Source organism: Pipistrellus hanaki (assembly GCF_964339955.1).
Source record: "Pipistrellus hanaki genome assembly, chromosome: 1".
Taxonomy (NCBI): domain Eukaryota; kingdom Metazoa; phylum Chordata; class Mammalia; order Chiroptera; family Vespertilionidae; genus Pipistrellus; species Pipistrellus hanaki.
In genome coordinates this window covers 104,567,134-104,583,787 of record NC_140503.1, presented here as the reverse complement: position 1 = coordinate 104,583,787, position 16,654 = coordinate 104,567,134, and the positions used below count along the sequence as shown (strand labels likewise).

Below are 16,654 nucleotides of genomic sequence, written 5' to 3'. Positions count from 1 at the left end.
GAATAAATGAGTAAATTCTTGATACTGTAGGATTCACAGTTTGTCTGGTTTGTGTTGACAACTACCGTACTACCGTACCGTATACAGGTAATAAATTTCCTTTATTTGCATTTAATAATGTGTACTGTATTCTTCTTCATGGAAAAATAAGACATCCCCTGAAAATAAGACTTAGCGCATCTTTGGGAGCAAAAATTAATATAAGACACTGTCTTATTTTTGGGGAAACAGGGTGTATATATATATTAGAGACCCAGTGCATGAAATTCATGCACAGGGCTGGGGGGAGGGGTAGGACCCTCAGCTGGGCCTGCACCCTCTCCAATCTGGGACACCCCTCTCACAATCCGAGACTGCTGGCTCCTAACCACTCTCCTGCTTGCCTGTCTGCCTGATTGCCCCTAACCACTTCTGCCTGCCAGCTTGATCAACCCCTAACCACTCCCCTGCCAGCCTGATTGACACCTAACTGCTTTCCTGCCATCCTGATTGGCCCCAACTGCCCTCCTCTACCAGCCCAATCGCCCTTAACTGCCCTCCCCTGCCAGTCTGATCGCCCCCAACTGCCCTCCCCTGGTCTGCTCACCCCCAAATGCTCTTCGCCACAGGCCTTGTTGCCCCCAACTGCCCTCAGCCTGCCAAACTAATCTCATCCCCAACTGCCCTCCCCTGCCAGCCATCTTGTGGTGGCTATATTGTGGTGGCCATCATGTGATGGCATCACACAAAGGCGTCACGCCAACCTAGGCTTTTATTATATAGGATATAGCTAGACAAAAATATTTGCAGATATATGAATAAACCCGGGTTAGCATATAGGCATATTTCCTTACTCTGTCAGAGGAGAGGGCCTATGAAAAATTATATCCCTCTCAAAATGAATCTGGCAAGAGAAGTTAGCTGGGAAGCATGAGAAATCATCACTACAGAAAAAAAGAATCCTATCCTATATAATAAAAGGGTATTATGCAAATTGACCATCACTCCAACACACAAGATGGCCACCACAAGATGGCCAGCAGGGGAGGGCAGTTGGGAGGGACCAGGCCTGCAAGAAAGGGCAGTTGGGGGTGACAAGGCCTGCAGGGGAGGGCAATTAAGGGTGACTGGAACGGCAGAGGAGGAAATTTGGGGGCAACCATGCCTGCAGAGGAGGTCAGTTAGGGGCAACCAGGCTAGCACGGGATAGCAGTTGGGGGTGACAAGACCTGCAGGGAAGGGCAGCTGGGGGCGACCAGGCCAGCATGAGAGGGCAGTTGGGGATAATTAGGAATCATGCCTAAACTGGCAGTCGTAAATCCCTCAAGGGGTTCCAGATTGGAGAGGGTGCAAGCTGGGCTGAGGGACACACAACCCCGCCCTCATGCATGTATTTTGTGCACTAGGCCTATAGTAAAGTAATAAAGACCATGTTATGGAAAGAAGCATTGTAGGTTTCTATATAACTACTAGAGGCCCAGTGCACAAAATTCATGCACAGGGAAGGGGTATCACTCAGCCCGACCTGCAACCTCTCCAATCTGGGACCCCTCGGGGGATGTCCGACTGCCAGCTTAGCAGGGAGCAGGCCTAATGTGGCAGTCAGACATCCCTCTCACAAACCGGGCCGCTGGCTCCTAACCACTCACCTGACTGTCTGATCACCCCTAATTACTCTGCCTGCATGCCTGATGCCCCTAATTGCTCTCCCCTGCCGGCCTGATTCCCCTCACTGCTCTCCCCTGCCAGCCTGATTCTCCTAACTGCTCTCCCCTACCAGCCTCATCACCCTAATGGCTCTCCCCAGCCGTCCTGATCTCCCATAGCTGCCTCTGCCTCGGCCTGCCACCGTGGCTTTGTACAGAAGGTCATGCAGAAAGTTGTCCAGATGTCCGGTGTAATTAGCCTATTACCCTTTTATTAGTATAGATGAAGAAAGAAAAATTCAATATCCTTTTCTCCCCATCCATCCAGATAATCCATCTTCAAATAAAACAATCTAATCAAAATCTTAGCATGAGAAGAAATCTGAAATATAGAAGAAAAAGTAGAAAAGACCTAGAATACTATGCCTTCTTGAGTGAAAGATTCATCCCATACAGCAAATTGGGGGATTATGGGTATTGAGGGCAAGAGGAGGCAGGGTAGAAAATCCAAATTTTCCAAATATTGTGACATACACAATAGCAAAATTTCCACCTTTTGGGCAAACACTATTAATAAAAAAATCATTAACCTATTTACCCCTACAAAACTTCCACAAAATAAAAACTGACAAGTTAACCAGTATTTGAAATGACAATTGAGAATGTAATCACTCACTTCTAATAATGCTGAGACGACAGGAAGAATTTCTGGATTACAGATATCTATAGAGTCATCCCGGTATGTCTTCTTTTTATAACAGATATTACCCAAATGTAGTATTGCTGAGAGAAGAGAGAAAATCCTGCAAAAATAAGATTATAAATTACTACAACTTGCTTATATGTATTCTCTAAGCTTATTTCAACCCAAAAATCATAATCATGCAAATTAACTAGTACAAATATGGCATAGTCTTCAGAAGATAAGAAATATGGGAATAATTATAACTATAAAATTTATTGAGTGTTTACTATGTTAGTCACTGTGCAAAGTGCTTTACAAAACCTTAACTTCAGTATTGTACCTACCATTTGTCAGAAAAGTTATCTGAAGGGGACGTCTTGCTAATATCATATTCTGTTGTAGTGTTTCAAAAGTCCGTTCCTTCTTAAATGCTTTTCATCCTGACTGGAATGACCTTTCCCTACACTATCTATTTCATATCTACTGAATAAGGATGGTTCATGCCTTGGAATCTGCATTTTTAACCATGTATCCTAGGTGATTTTTTTCCATTAGTAGTTATCTATACCACTAATAATAATGCAAATTGAATGGGATGCCATCACATAATTACCAATAGGCAGGCTGCATCCTGCCCCCTGCTCAGGCAGCTGAGAGGCCCAGGGCAGATATGATAGGATATGATAGGAGGGGATAACAAAGGAGAGAAAATGGAAGGCAGGCCTACATGCATACAGGCTGAGAGGAAAAATAGAAATACAGAAAGAGAACAAGAAAGAGACATAGTAATGGGAAAGAGAGGAAAATTCGGGGCTGCACAAGGGCCGTTGGCGATCATTGGGGGAGCAGCTGGGCCTGGCGAGGGGCGGGGCACAGGTAGTGCAGGGCAGGTAGTCCAGCCCAGATGCAGGAGGAGGGCGGTGGCCCCTGGTGCAGGCCATTGGGACAGATGGTCCAAGGCCTTCCAGGCAGAGGCACTCCTGCTTCAGGGCAGCAGCGCTTAGGCCGCATGGGCCTAGGCCACCTCGCTGGGCAGGGCACCCCATGCTGGGAGGGGAGATGCAGCTTAGCTGGGGAAGAGTTAGGCACTAAGTACCACTTTCATCCCCAAAGGCTGGACTCCAAGAACAATGGCAAGGGTTAGGTTGGTGGTGAGTTACTAAGTGTATGACTAGAAGTTGGGGTGTCCCGGGCAGGGAATGGGAGGAGGACAGTAGCAGGGAGGCCAGGGAAGGGGGGTGGTGGTGAAGGCCTGGCTGGGACTGGGCCCTGGGTTAGGGATTAATGTCCCCCAAAAGGAAGCTTTAATATCAAAGTGCACTGAGGCAGGCTAGAAGCAGGTCCCAGAGAAGAAAGGAGAAGGTTTAAAAGAGAAACCAGTGAACATGGCAAGGGGAAGGAGGGGAAAGAGGAGATGTAGTAATAATAGGGAAAGAGGGAGGGAGGCAGGGTTCAGGCTCACAAGGGAAAGGCGAATGGAGGAGGAGGGTGGGAGGAGTAAGAAGGAGATAGACACTGGGGAATGAAGGGAAAGAAGGGAGAAAAGAAGGAGGGAGATGGGCCATGGGAGATTCAAAGGGAGGGAGGGAAAGAAAGCAGGAAAGAGAAGGATGCTAAAATGGGGTGAGGCCAGGAAAATAGTTAAATAAAAAGAAAAAAAAGAATGTGAGAGTGAGGGGAGTTTAAAAGGAGGAGTTAGTAAAAACAAAAAAAATAAGTACAGGGTGATTTTTTTAAAATGTAGTCAAACATCCCCTGAGGGCCCCTGGACTGTCAAAGGGTACAGGCTTGGCTGAGATGCCCCTCCCTCCCATGCATGAATTTTGTGCATTGGGCCTCTAGTCTATATATTTAAAAGCCTAAGTGACTGTTTGACTGTTCAATAGGTAGCTATGAAGTGCACTGGCCACCAGAGGATGTTGAACGCACAGGGATGGAAACATGGAACAGACTGATGAATCTTAGAGGCAAGGGGGGAGGAGAGAGGGTGAGAAGAGATTAACTAAAGATCTTATATGCATACTAGAGGCCTACTGCACGAATCGTGCACTGGTGGGGTTCCTTGGCGTGGCCTGCGGGGATCAAGCTGAAATCGGCAGTCCAACATCCCCCGAGGAGTCCCAGATTGTGAGAGGGCATAGGCCAAGCTGAGGAACCCCACAAGTGCACGAATCTGTGCACCGGGCCTCTAGCATTTAAGAAAGGCTTTCCTACACATTATCACATAATCTCACTTATATGTGGAATCTATGAACAAATTAAACTGATGAACAAAAAAAATCCAGAGATATTGAAGCATGCAAAAGACAGACATATTTTTTTTTGGGGGGGGGGGATTAACCAATGTATGTATACCAGATGCCCAGTGCATAAAATTCATGCACTTGGGGGGGGAGGGGGGTGTCCCTTCAGCTTGGCCTGCACCCTATAGTAGTCTGGGAGCCATTGAAGGATGTCCAATTGACAGCTTAGACCCCCCCCCCACATCCTTAGCACTGCTGCAGAGGCAGGAGAGGCTCCTGCCACTACCACTGCACTCGCCAGTCTGAGCTAAGCAGTGGCTTCTGGCTGGTGGTCAGTGTGCATCACAGCGACCGGTAGTTCCACCATTTGGTCAATTTACATATTAGCCTTTTATGCCTGCAGAATTGGTCCAAAATCAGCTCTCTGACATCCCCCGAGGGATCTTGGATTGCAAGAGGGTGTAGGCCAGGCCAAGGGACCTCACCAGTGCACGATTGAGGCCAGGAAGGGACACGTGAGTTTGGCCAGCCAGGGAGGGACTGTGAGCAGGCTCCATGGCATGTTTGGCCCATCTTACTCAGTCCCAATCACCGGACCACAGCAGCAAGCTAACCTACTGGTTGGAGCGTCTGCCCCCTGGTTGTCAGTGCACATCATAGCAAGTGGTTGAGCGGCCTTAGCATATCATTAGCATATTATGCTTTGATTGTTTGAATGGACAACCGGGCACTTAGCATATTAGGTTTTTATTATATAAGATTATATAGGATATGCATAGCCCATGGACAGATAATAGTGCGGGAAAAGGCGCAGGAAGGTGACTGGAACAAGGTAGAGGGGCCGAATAGGGAGTGAAAGGAACATCTATAATACTTTTAACAATAAAGATAAATTTTTTAAAAAATTTAAAAAAAAAGGCTTTCCTACATCATATGATGGTACCCTTAATGTTTTTTTAAAACAACCTGAGGCCATTGGGGTATATTATCTAATATCAAGTTTCAACTGTGAAACATTTACATCTGGACCCTCTCTTTTGTCTTCCCTCCCACCCGCAGGTCTTTGAAGAACACACGTAACTAATCCAGTCAGCAACTAATCCCTCCACTTGTGCTCACCATCCCATGAACTCCAGTTTACTGGGACACATTATTATACTTTTTTTTCCTATCTCTCACCTAAACCTACAAGAATTTTTAATCAAAATAATCTCATGTTCACTTCTCTCTTACTTTAAAAAACCCAAGGATTCCACACCTTCTTTCTCCCCTTCACAAACAAGCATCCAAATAAGGATTGACTTATAAAATCCTTATTTTTACTTTGTCATCCCTATTTACAATACTATCACATTCTAGCATCTAAAATGTCTCATAAAGGTTACCAAGGACTTCCATGTAACTAAGAAAAGCATATTATTCCATAGGCATTTAACACAAGTGAACATCTAAAACTGAATACAACTCTAAAAGCCATTCCTGAAAAATCCAGATATATACATATATTTGTGCCTTGACCACTTTATTTCTTTAGGATAAATTTGTCCTTACTTATGAAATTTACACTATGTGTTTTTCTAAAATTAGGAAGTATTCTAAATAAATAAAGATACTTATTTAGGGACCTACAGCTATATTTAGAAGTCCTGAGTCAACATCTAATTTATAAGTCTAATTTCTTAAATAATTAAAAATGTTTAATTACTCAAACAAAAGACAAGTCAATTATAAAGGACTAAGTCATAAAATTAGGCTGGGTTAAATTAAAGAGGAAATTTAATATCAACTGAAATATTATAAAAATAAACGACAGTCAAAAGATATACAAACATTAAATTCTGAGCCATTTTTAAAAAATATTTTTTTATTGCCTTTAGAGAGAAGAACCGAAAAGGATGGAGAGATAGAAACATCCATGAAAGAGAAACATCCATCGGCTGTCTCCTGCCTACCCCCTATTGGGGATTGAGCTCGAAATCCTGAAACCCAGGCATGTTCCCCAACCAGGAATTGAACTGTGACCTCCAGGTTCATGAGCAGATGCTCAACCACCCGCTCAACCACCAAGCCACACCAGCCAGGCCTGAGGCATTTTTAAAAAATTGTTTCTGCAGTAGTTTCTATGGTTGGTAATTACACTGTTTCAGAACTTTGGGTTCAAAAATCAACACATTGATGTTTCCTCACACAAATATGTAATGCATACACTCCAGGGATAAGAAACATCATGTAAGTAAATCAATATACTATAATTCAATATAAAAAAGATTAATAAATATAAATAAGAATCCCTGTTCTCAAAAAGCTTATAATCTTCCATTAGGGGATAACAATATAAGTCAGGATACCTAAAAATACAGAAGCAGAAACAATATACAGTTAAAGAAAATTTCATTAAAAAGGTCAGTGGATAGAGCATCAGACAGCATACTGAAGCATTTCAGATTCTATTCTGGTCAAGGGCACATGCCTGGGTTGGGGGCTCATCCCCAGTAAGGGGGGGCGTGCAAGAGACAGTCAATCAATGATCCTCTCTCATCATTGATGTTCCTACCTCTCTCCCCCTCTCCCTTCCTCAATGAAATCAATAAAAAAAAAATTTTTTTAAACAATAGTTATAGCCCTGGCCAGAGTGGTACAGTTGGTTGGGTGTCATCCCATGTACCAAAACATTGCCGGTTCAATTCCCAGTCAGAGCACATGGTTGGTTGCTGCTTGATCCCAGGTAGGGAGCATGCAGGAGGCAACCAATCAATGTTATATTCTCACATTGATGTTTCTTTCTCTCTCTCTCTTCCACTCTTTCCCCTCTCTCTAAAAATCAATAAACTTTTTTAAAAAAATAGTAATGTTATTTTTTTCTGGTGAGAGTCAAGGTTATTTGTGTCTTTAATTTTAATAGTTTGTTTTATGTTACCAATAACTTACTTCATCTTTATCTCAACCTTTTTACATTTTATTTTATTTATATTTAGTACAATAAACAAAATGTTTAGTACAATTATACATAAATTTAAAGAGTAAATATATGGAAAATTATTTTTTACTAATAAGTATGTGAGCTTTAATAAGTTTAGATATCAATGATACAGAAAATAAGAAGCTAAAAAAATAGTGTTAGAAACAACAGTGTTTACCTAAGGTTCATGAAGAGGCTTCAGGGACACCAGAAACTCTTGCAATTATATGCAAATGTTTATAAATATAAGTTGTATAGGAAGAAGAGTTCCTGCTTTCAACTGATTTTCAAAGTATCTCAAAGGACTTTCAACAAAAAAGCAATTCAAAACAAGTCTTTTAGAAAAATTTTCTAAGCCACACCTAAGAAGGAAGGGGCAATAAATCAGGACTATAATAAGTGTCTCAAAGGACCAAGAAAGAGGAATTTTTAAACATACATCATAATTTATCCTCTATTGAAGGTATAAAAACACAATAAATAAACTCACTGTCTTTGTGTCTTGGGAAGAAATCCTACCATTTCCATGGCCAGCTGTAAGCGTTCAAAGTCATGCTTTAAATCTTCCCCCTCCACTATGAAGCAATCCTGTTTATTTTTTGAAAAATAAGAGGGGGGAACAAAAATTACCCATTGAAAACTAACATAAGCCACTCAGAAATATAGTAATTTTAGATAAGTACACCTATGCATAAAAATTAAAGCTGATAAAATACTCAGACGCAGTCAAATTCATTAGACCTCTAATCTTATGCAACCTAAACACATAGTACTTATCCAAATACCATAAAGTTACGTTTTTTTCTCCCTTTCACAATCACAAAGGCAAGAATCTCAAAAGTAACTTATGATAGCAATTTTTATTTTGAGTAGTTCTGAAGAGTTTTAGAGACCCAAAGCATTCAGAAGATCTCAATTACACAAATGAGAGCAAATTATTCAATAAATACTTACTCATAGGCAAGTCACTGAACTAGATCCTGGGACACAAAAATAAATTTTAGAAGACCCAATAATTGGGAAGTGGAGCATAGAACTGTACGATACAAAAATGTTCAGGTTATATTTAGATATAATATAAATAGCTCCAAATAAAGTAATATAAATATGGTAATCAATCAGCAAAAGAAAACAGTGTATACTACCGGATAAAAAAGTATTACTTTTTCAGATTAACCCTTCTCTTTCAGTTCCCCCCAAACATTAACATTGTACACTTGTCTTTTTTTTTTAAGTTATTTTACTATTTCTTTGATTATTTTTTTAAATGTGTTCATTGATTTTAGAGACAGAGAAAGGGAGAGGTACAGAGAGAAAGGTCAATCATGCCTCCTGCATGCCCTCTACTGGGGTTCCAGGCCACAACCTAGGCAAGTGCCCTAACCAAGAATCTAACCTGTGACCTCTCAGTGCATGGGGCAAATGAGCCACACCAGCCAGGGCTGTACACTTGAGTCTATAAATCCCTTTATTGTATGTTCTCAGAGTCCATTACATTCACATAGTCAAAAACCTCCTTACACGTATTTATTTTTGTAATACCTATCCGAAAGAATGTTGTACCAAACACTCAATAAATTGTTATCTGCTGTATTCACTTCATTATTTCCAGCATCAAGTCAGGGCAAAGAAGAAAGGGGGTAATTATTAAAATATATATATAATAATTGAATTATTAAATAAGTACTGAATTGAATGCAACACTCCTTTTTGAGAAATTAAGTGTCATTTATTTTTTTAAGTATCAAGCATCTATCATGTATAATCTGCTTCAGATACTATAAAAATTAGTTAATAAATACATCTAGATAAAGTTTAAATTTTTTAATTCACTTCAGTAAGAATTCTTTCTGAGAATCCATCCATTTTCTGCCTATACCATTTTTGATAAGCAATTTTAAGATACATTTAAGACAATGTCCTACTCACTAAAAAATTTTAACACATTTTTACCTATAGTAAAACTTTTTAAAATACTCTTGCTTCTTTCCTCCAAGACCACAAAAATCTCATTTATTTTATGATTTAATAAAAATTTCTCTATAACCAATAAGGAGAGCAAGGGGTTCTGTGCTTCCACTTGAGTAAACTCAATGATATAGCAATGATTCTCATAATTGATAGTGTTCTTGTCTGTTCCCAAAGGTATATTACAATGTATATATAATACTGAGAAAGTACACTGAAAGAAGCACTAAAATATAAATACATTTATATTTTCTGTTATCCGAATCAACTTTGTTATTACAAAGTTGTCTCAGTGAACACCAAAATCACAATTTTTTAAAATGTGCACTTAACTGTTTTTCTGATGACAAAGATAGTAGAAAAACTAAGAATGGATTAATTTAACGGATCAGAAATATCCTTATCTTAATTTAGGTTCCTATGGAAGTAGACCATGAGATCAAGATTCAGTACAAGTAGTAAGGGGATGAAAAGGTAAAATAGAAAAGGCAATGTAGCCTGAATAGGATACAATATTAAAGTAGTTAAACCACAGAGGGTAACTGAAGTTTAATACCAAAGTAATCTCTGAGAAACAGTATAAAAGTACAGAGATGAAGGAGCTGGAGCGTTTATAGACCTATCTCCCAATCAGTCATAGTTGAAAACTTCTGAAGAGAAGGGGAGAAGAGTTGTGAATTAATTCATAGGCCTAAAGAGCACAAAAACTGGGTCCTGGAGAAAGCCTTCAGACACCAAAACACAAAGCTGTTGGAGGTCATTGAGAGGACAATGATCTGGTAAGGTTCAAAAAATAAGGCAGGGATCTAACTCACAACCGTTACAACCCTTTCCACTGAAAAAAGATAACTCAGCTCAAGTTCTAGTCTTACTTGATAACATGCTAGTACACACTCCCCACAAACATACCAAATGGTTCTTTTATGATATCAGCCTTTTTTTCCAACCCTTTCTCATTTACAAGTGCCCACAATAAGTGTGGCATATAGTAGGCATTTAATATGAGTATGAGGGAAAGTGAATGGTATTGTCAAATTGGACATTTTTTTCTATGCTCTATTTTTTAGAATGGTATTTGGAAAATCATGCTTTTTTATAACTGATTTTGTGAGTTAATAAAGATACTGGAGTTCATTGGGGGGGGGCGGGAAGGATACGAACATAGCCTGATTGGAATCCCAGTTATACTATTAACTTCCTTCACCACCATAGGAAAAGTCTCTTAAATTCTGAGTCCCCATTGCTTCTCAGGTGAAAGGTAATCATACTAACTTACAGCCAGGGGCTTTATAATGATCAAATATAATATGCATGTTAAAGTGGTTTTAAAATGGAAAAATGTAGGCAAAAAACAATGTACAGCCCTAACCAGTTTGGTTCAGTGGATAGAGCGTTGGTCTGCGGACTCAAGGGTCCTAGGTTCGATTCCAGTCAAGGGCATGTACCTTGGTTGTGGGCACATACCCAATAGGAAGTGTGCAGGAGGAAGCTGATCAATGTTTCTCTCTCATCAATATTTCTAACTCTCTCTCTCTCCCTTCCCCTCTGTAAAAAATCAATAAAATATATTAACAACAACAACAAAATGTACAGTATGAAGAGACTTTATATTGGACTGGCACAGGATAAGGAGTAAAGCCAAAAAGGATAAATTTGAGGGAATTACAACAAACTTATAAACTGTCAGACAAGGAATGGCAGTAAGAGTCTTAAACATGTAAAATATCAATAGAAAGAAATGAAAACATTACAGATTCAAAAGATCCTACCCAAACTGCATCAGGATCTACCTATATACTGCAGCAGGTCTACCTCATAGAAAAATAGGCTGCCAGGTATTATACAGATGTTTGAATTACTATAAAGGTAGTAGTAATGACCATGGTGTGCACTTGTTCTCAACAGATAATAAAATCTAATTCCTCTGCAGCATGGTAGACATGACAGTATTCTGAGATTTATTATGATAATTCTCATTGAAATTCTGCCTCATAGTTGGACCCTAAAATCATTCAAAGATTGGCTCCGAAAAATAAGAAGTTATTCAAAACTAGCTTTAAGGTGAAACTATTTGAATAGATTATTACTGTTTAAAGAAGGGAAATTAGAATTTACTAATTGTCTTTTACATATGAGAGTTACGATGAGAGTCACTTCATATATATAATCTCACTAAATTCTCAAAACACAAAAAGGTAATTATGAGTATCCTATCTAATAAAAGAATATGCAAATTGACCATCACTCCAACACACAGATGGCTGCCCCCATGTGGACACAGATGGCTTCCACAAGATGGCCAGGAAGGAAGGGCAGTTGGGAGGAACCAGGTCTGCAAGGGAGGGCAGTTGGGAGAGATTATAAGCCTGCAGGGGAGGGCAGGTAAGGGTGACCAGGCTAGCAGAGGAGGGAAACTGGGGGAGACTAAGCCTGCAGGAAAGGGCAGTTGGAGGGGACCCAGGCCTACAGGGAAGGGCAGTTGTGGGGGACCCAGGCTTGCAGGGTAGAACAGCTGAGGGACCCAGGCCTGCAGGAAAGGGTAGTTGGGAGGGACCCAGGCCTGCAGGGAAGGGTAGTGGGGAGGGACCCAGGCCTGCAGGGGAGAGCAGTTGGGGGGGATCAGGCGTGTAAGGGAGAGCAGTTGGGGGTGACAAGGCCTGCAGGAAAGGGCAATTAGGCATCAATTAGGCTGGCAGGGGAGTGGTTAGGCATCAATCAGGCTGGCAGGGGAGTGGTTAGGGGGTGATCAGACTGGCAGGCAGAAGTGGTTAGGGGCAATCAAGAAGGCAGGTAAGCAAGCAGTTGGGAGGCAGCAGTCCTGGATTGTGAGAGGGATGTCCCAGATTGAAGAGGGTGCAGGCTGGTCTGAGGGACACACACCCCCATGCACGAATTTCATGCACTGGACCTCTAGGGCAGTGTTTCCCAACCTTCTCTCAGGATGAGAATCACCTGGTGGAGTTGTTAAAACACAGATTCCTGAATCCCAACTAAGAAGTGCTAAACTAGAATTTTTGAGAACACATAGGTAAAATTGCATACCTAACTTAGTGCTCTGTATATAACATCTGTGTTAGAGCACTAGTTAAGTATACAATTTTACCTATATGTTCCCAAAAATTCTAGTTTAGCACTTCTTAGTTGGGATTCAGGAATCTGTGTTTTAACAACTCCACCAGGTGATTCTCATCATGAGAGAAGGTTGGGAAACACTGCTCTAGGGTATATATAACTACATATACATTTGTAGGGAAGAAAACAAACTCAGAGGTTAAATAACTTGCCTATATGATATGGACAACCAAAACAAAATCTATCCAGTACTAAATATTCTGCTTTCCCATGTAACACTAGTTGCTTGAGTTTATTTAATAGGATAATCCTTAAAAGAAATTAAATCACCATCTAATAGGTAACACTAGGTTCTCTGTTAAAAGCAATCTTCTCATTATAGTTTCCCTTGAGATAATTTATACAATTCCATAACATGTATAATAAATAATATAGAACTGGCAGAATAGTCCTTATCAATTCTCTCTATAATTCTAGTTATATAAGTTCTTTTTTTAAAATATATTTTTATTGATTTCAGAGAGGAAGGGGAGAAGGAGAAAGATAGAAACATTAAAGATGAGAGAGAATCATTAATTGGCTGCCTCCTGCAAGCCCCCTACTGGGGATCAAGCCTACAACCTAGGCATGTGCCCTTGACTAGAATCAAACCCAGGACCTTCTGACCGCAGGCCAACACTCTATCCACTGAGCCAAACCAGCCAGGACTATATAAGTTCTAATAATAGAGAGGAAAACAAAGGTTAGATAGCACCAAAATATACTATGAAGAGGAGATAAGAGGAAAAAACAAAAGATCCTCAGACTGACTGACTGCTTTCATTAATTTTATTTATAAAAAAACCAACAACAGAAAATATAATTAAAGTTCAAACTAAAACAGACTTGAAAACAGGCAGCAGGATGGTGGTGATGAAAGTAATGTTAAGGGAATAGGATAATATGGCTATAAAAATCCTTCCAAAAGGAAAAAATGAATAATGATGATTCCAATGGTGGCAGCAGTGGTGGAAACATTTACTGTGCACTTACTAGGGATTTAGCACTCTGTCAAGTTGTTTAGATGCACTAATTTAATATTCACAAAAGCTAAAGACCATTATTAACACCTTAAATAAATTATAGAAACAAAAGAATAAGTGACCTGCTCAGGTTCTCAAAACTAGTAAGTGGTTGAGCCAGTATTCAAGTTACCAGGAGGTCTGTTTACTTGAGAGCACCAATTCGTAAACATTACTTAGACTATCTAAAGAATAGCAGATCTGTTCACAATTTTACTATAAACTCTGTATATGAAATCAAGTCTTATATTGGCCGTGAGTTTCTAGGTCTCTTACCTACTTCTCAATGGTATAATAAGTGAAAAATAGAAGCCTCTCAACAGTGGCAAAACAGCATAAAATTTTTCTACTAAAAATTATCAGAATCTATACATTTAAATGTCTAAAATTTACTTTCCAAAATGTTAAATTACTTGACTTATTAGAAATACTAACACAATTAAACTTTGAAGGGAAATTTTAATGTCCATAATTACTTATCTTTTTCAACTCTGAAATAAGCTAGTTTTGTAATTAGTGGAGTTTCTTATCATATGAAGTATGAATTAAAATGCTGGTAATTTAAAGCAAGGATTAAGATATTTTATGTTTCCAGAAGGACTGGTTAATAAATTAGTTCATTAGTTAAGTAATAGATATAGATGAGTGTGTGTTTTCAGCCTTTTACATTGACCTAATTGCAAACTAAAGGGAAGGAAAAAGATTATTTTGTGTCTTTCATATGATTATAAACTTGTCCTTATAAAATATAACAAATAAAGCTAAATTTACTTTATCATTTTATATGCTATATGCCTTTAAATCACTCAATTTAAAACATGAAATAATATAAAGCATTAAGTATAAATATAGCCTCCCTTGCTATTAAAAAATCAGAAAAATTACAGATGCATTCAGATGTAGACTGCTAAATGACACATAAAACAGGAAGGATGTAACTTTTAAAAATAAATAATAAATACTACTCATATGAGTAATTAAACCATTAAAAATTTTTGGAAAAAAAATGTCAAGAGAAAATCCCCTGTAGTTCATAAGGATCCACATCAATGCTGAAATCAGGAATGCAATCAATTTATTATTTGTCAAATTAAATACTAAATATAACTAACTGTTAGCAGAAAAATATCCAAAAATGTAATTGATTTTTAATCAACAAACCATATAATATCAACTGAAAAAAATTTAACATTAAGTATTCTTTCCTAGATTGTTTGTATATCAACTAATTTTCTTTCTAAGTCGTGAAATAGATGCTCATGAGCAAGATAAGGATCCCTTAACAGGAACACAGAGTATTTAGGTACTTGTACTGACCGGCTCAGAGTCACAGCAATAATCATCCCAGCTCTGTCTGGGGGGTTTCTTTTTTATCTGAAAGTAATGCAGATTCATTAGGTAGAAATAATGGTTAGTACACTTTTCTAGTAATTTCTTATAGTGTTCAGATATCACTGATGCTATCCAAAAAAAGTTATTTAGTATAGCAGCATAAAACAAGAAACAACAAGGTAAACATTCCAATTCTAAGAGATCATATCCTATCTAATAAAAGGGTAATATGCAAATTAACATCACTCTGTCACAAAGATGAAGGCATCCATAGCCACAACATGGCGGGACCCAGTCCTCTCAGTCCCGCCAGAATCCCTTAGTCCCATGAGGGCAGCCACTGAGAGCGGGCAGCATGAGCAGCCTGGAAGAATGTTTGCTTTGTTGCTGTGGGGATGAAGCAAGCGTTCCGTGCCTGGCGAGGCCAGGCCAGGGCACCGAACACTTGCATCATTGACCCAACAACAAGGCAAGCATTCTGCACTCAGCCACAGATGGACCTCTGGGCCACAAAGAGCCTCTGTGCAGTGGGTGCAGAGTGCCCAGGCCCCGCAGAAAGCTACTGGCGCTTGAATTCGTGCCCAGGGCTACTAGTATTATTATAACCACTAGAGGCCCTGTATATGAAAATTCGTGCACTTGGGGGGTGGGAGGTGGGCCCCTCAACCCGGCCTGCCCCTGCTCACAGTCCAGGAGCCCTCAGGGGATGTCCTACTGAGGGCTTAGATCCATTCCCCACTGGGCCAATCAGGGGAAGATCCCACCCCCATCACCCTACTGCCACTGCCAGCCGCTGCAGCTGCTGGCCCTCCTCAGCCCTCGCAGCTGCTGCAGAATAGTCCAGAAGGACATCCAATCTACCCAGTCTAATTAGCATATTACTCTTTTATTGGTATAGACTAGAGGCCCATTTCAAGAAGCGATTTGTGCAATAGGCCTTTCTTCCCTTTGATTCCAGCACTGGTTTTCCTCTGGCACCCGGGACCTAGGCCTTCACTCTGGCCAGAGTCTGCTGCCTTTGCTGCAGACTCAAGCCAAAGTCCTGCTATTTTCGTCTTTGCTGCTTCACTGCAGAACCCAGCCAGAGTCTGCTGTCTTTGCTGCAGACTCGGAGTCTCCAGTCTTCGTCAAGTGTCACTCCTGTAGATCCCTTTGCCCCCTGCCCTCCCTCTCATAGCAGGCATCTGCCCCGCCCAGCGGCCACCATCTTTGTCCTTCTAATTTGCATATTCCCTCCTGATGGCTGGTGGGCGTAGCGGAGGTATGGTCAATTTACCTGTATGTCTATTGTTAGGTAAAATACCTACTATTGTCCAGTGACTCTGAGATTTTTATTAACTGCTAAGTCTCATATTTTATGAATATTAACCTAATGACAAGAATACATATGGCATGGCCACCAAATACAAAAATCTGGAAAAATAGTAACTCTTAAATTTCTCTACTATTAACAACTATCAGCTTATTTATGGAGAATTACTACTTTTTAAAAAGGAAAATATTTAATTACCCAAATATAATGTAAATAGTTTAAACAGGGGAGGGGGTGAACTCAGAAACCCCATCAATTTTTTTTGTAAAAAAATGCTACTTAATTCTATACATGACAAGTACCTAGTATTATATCAGGAAGTGATATTTTTAATAATCACACAGTTCTCAATATATCAACTCAAAGTTATTTCAATGTCACTTCAAAATTAAGAAAT

General features: G+C 39.8%; 1 protein-coding gene across 13 annotated transcripts in view; it reads right to left on the bottom strand.

Moving 5' to 3' along the window:
- The window catches only part of MYO9A (myosin IXA), a 410,239-nt gene that overhangs the window by 253,853 nt on the left and 139,732 nt on the right, over positions 1 to 16,654 (bottom strand). For 12 of the 13 annotated variants that reach the window (XM_084897620.1, XM_084897626.1, XM_084897629.1 and 9 more), the window contains 3 exons: positions 14,931 to 14,987; positions 8,003 to 8,100; positions 2,302 to 2,428 (listed from right to left, as the gene is read on the bottom strand). In XM_084897620.1, the coding sequence (XP_084753746.1) occupies positions 2,302 to 2,428; positions 8,003 to 8,100; positions 14,931 to 14,987 (282 nt within the window). The remainder of the gene's footprint in view (positions 1 to 2,301; positions 2,429 to 8,002; positions 8,101 to 14,930; positions 14,988 to 16,654) is intronic. The other variant, XM_084897627.1, reaches the window with a different exon arrangement.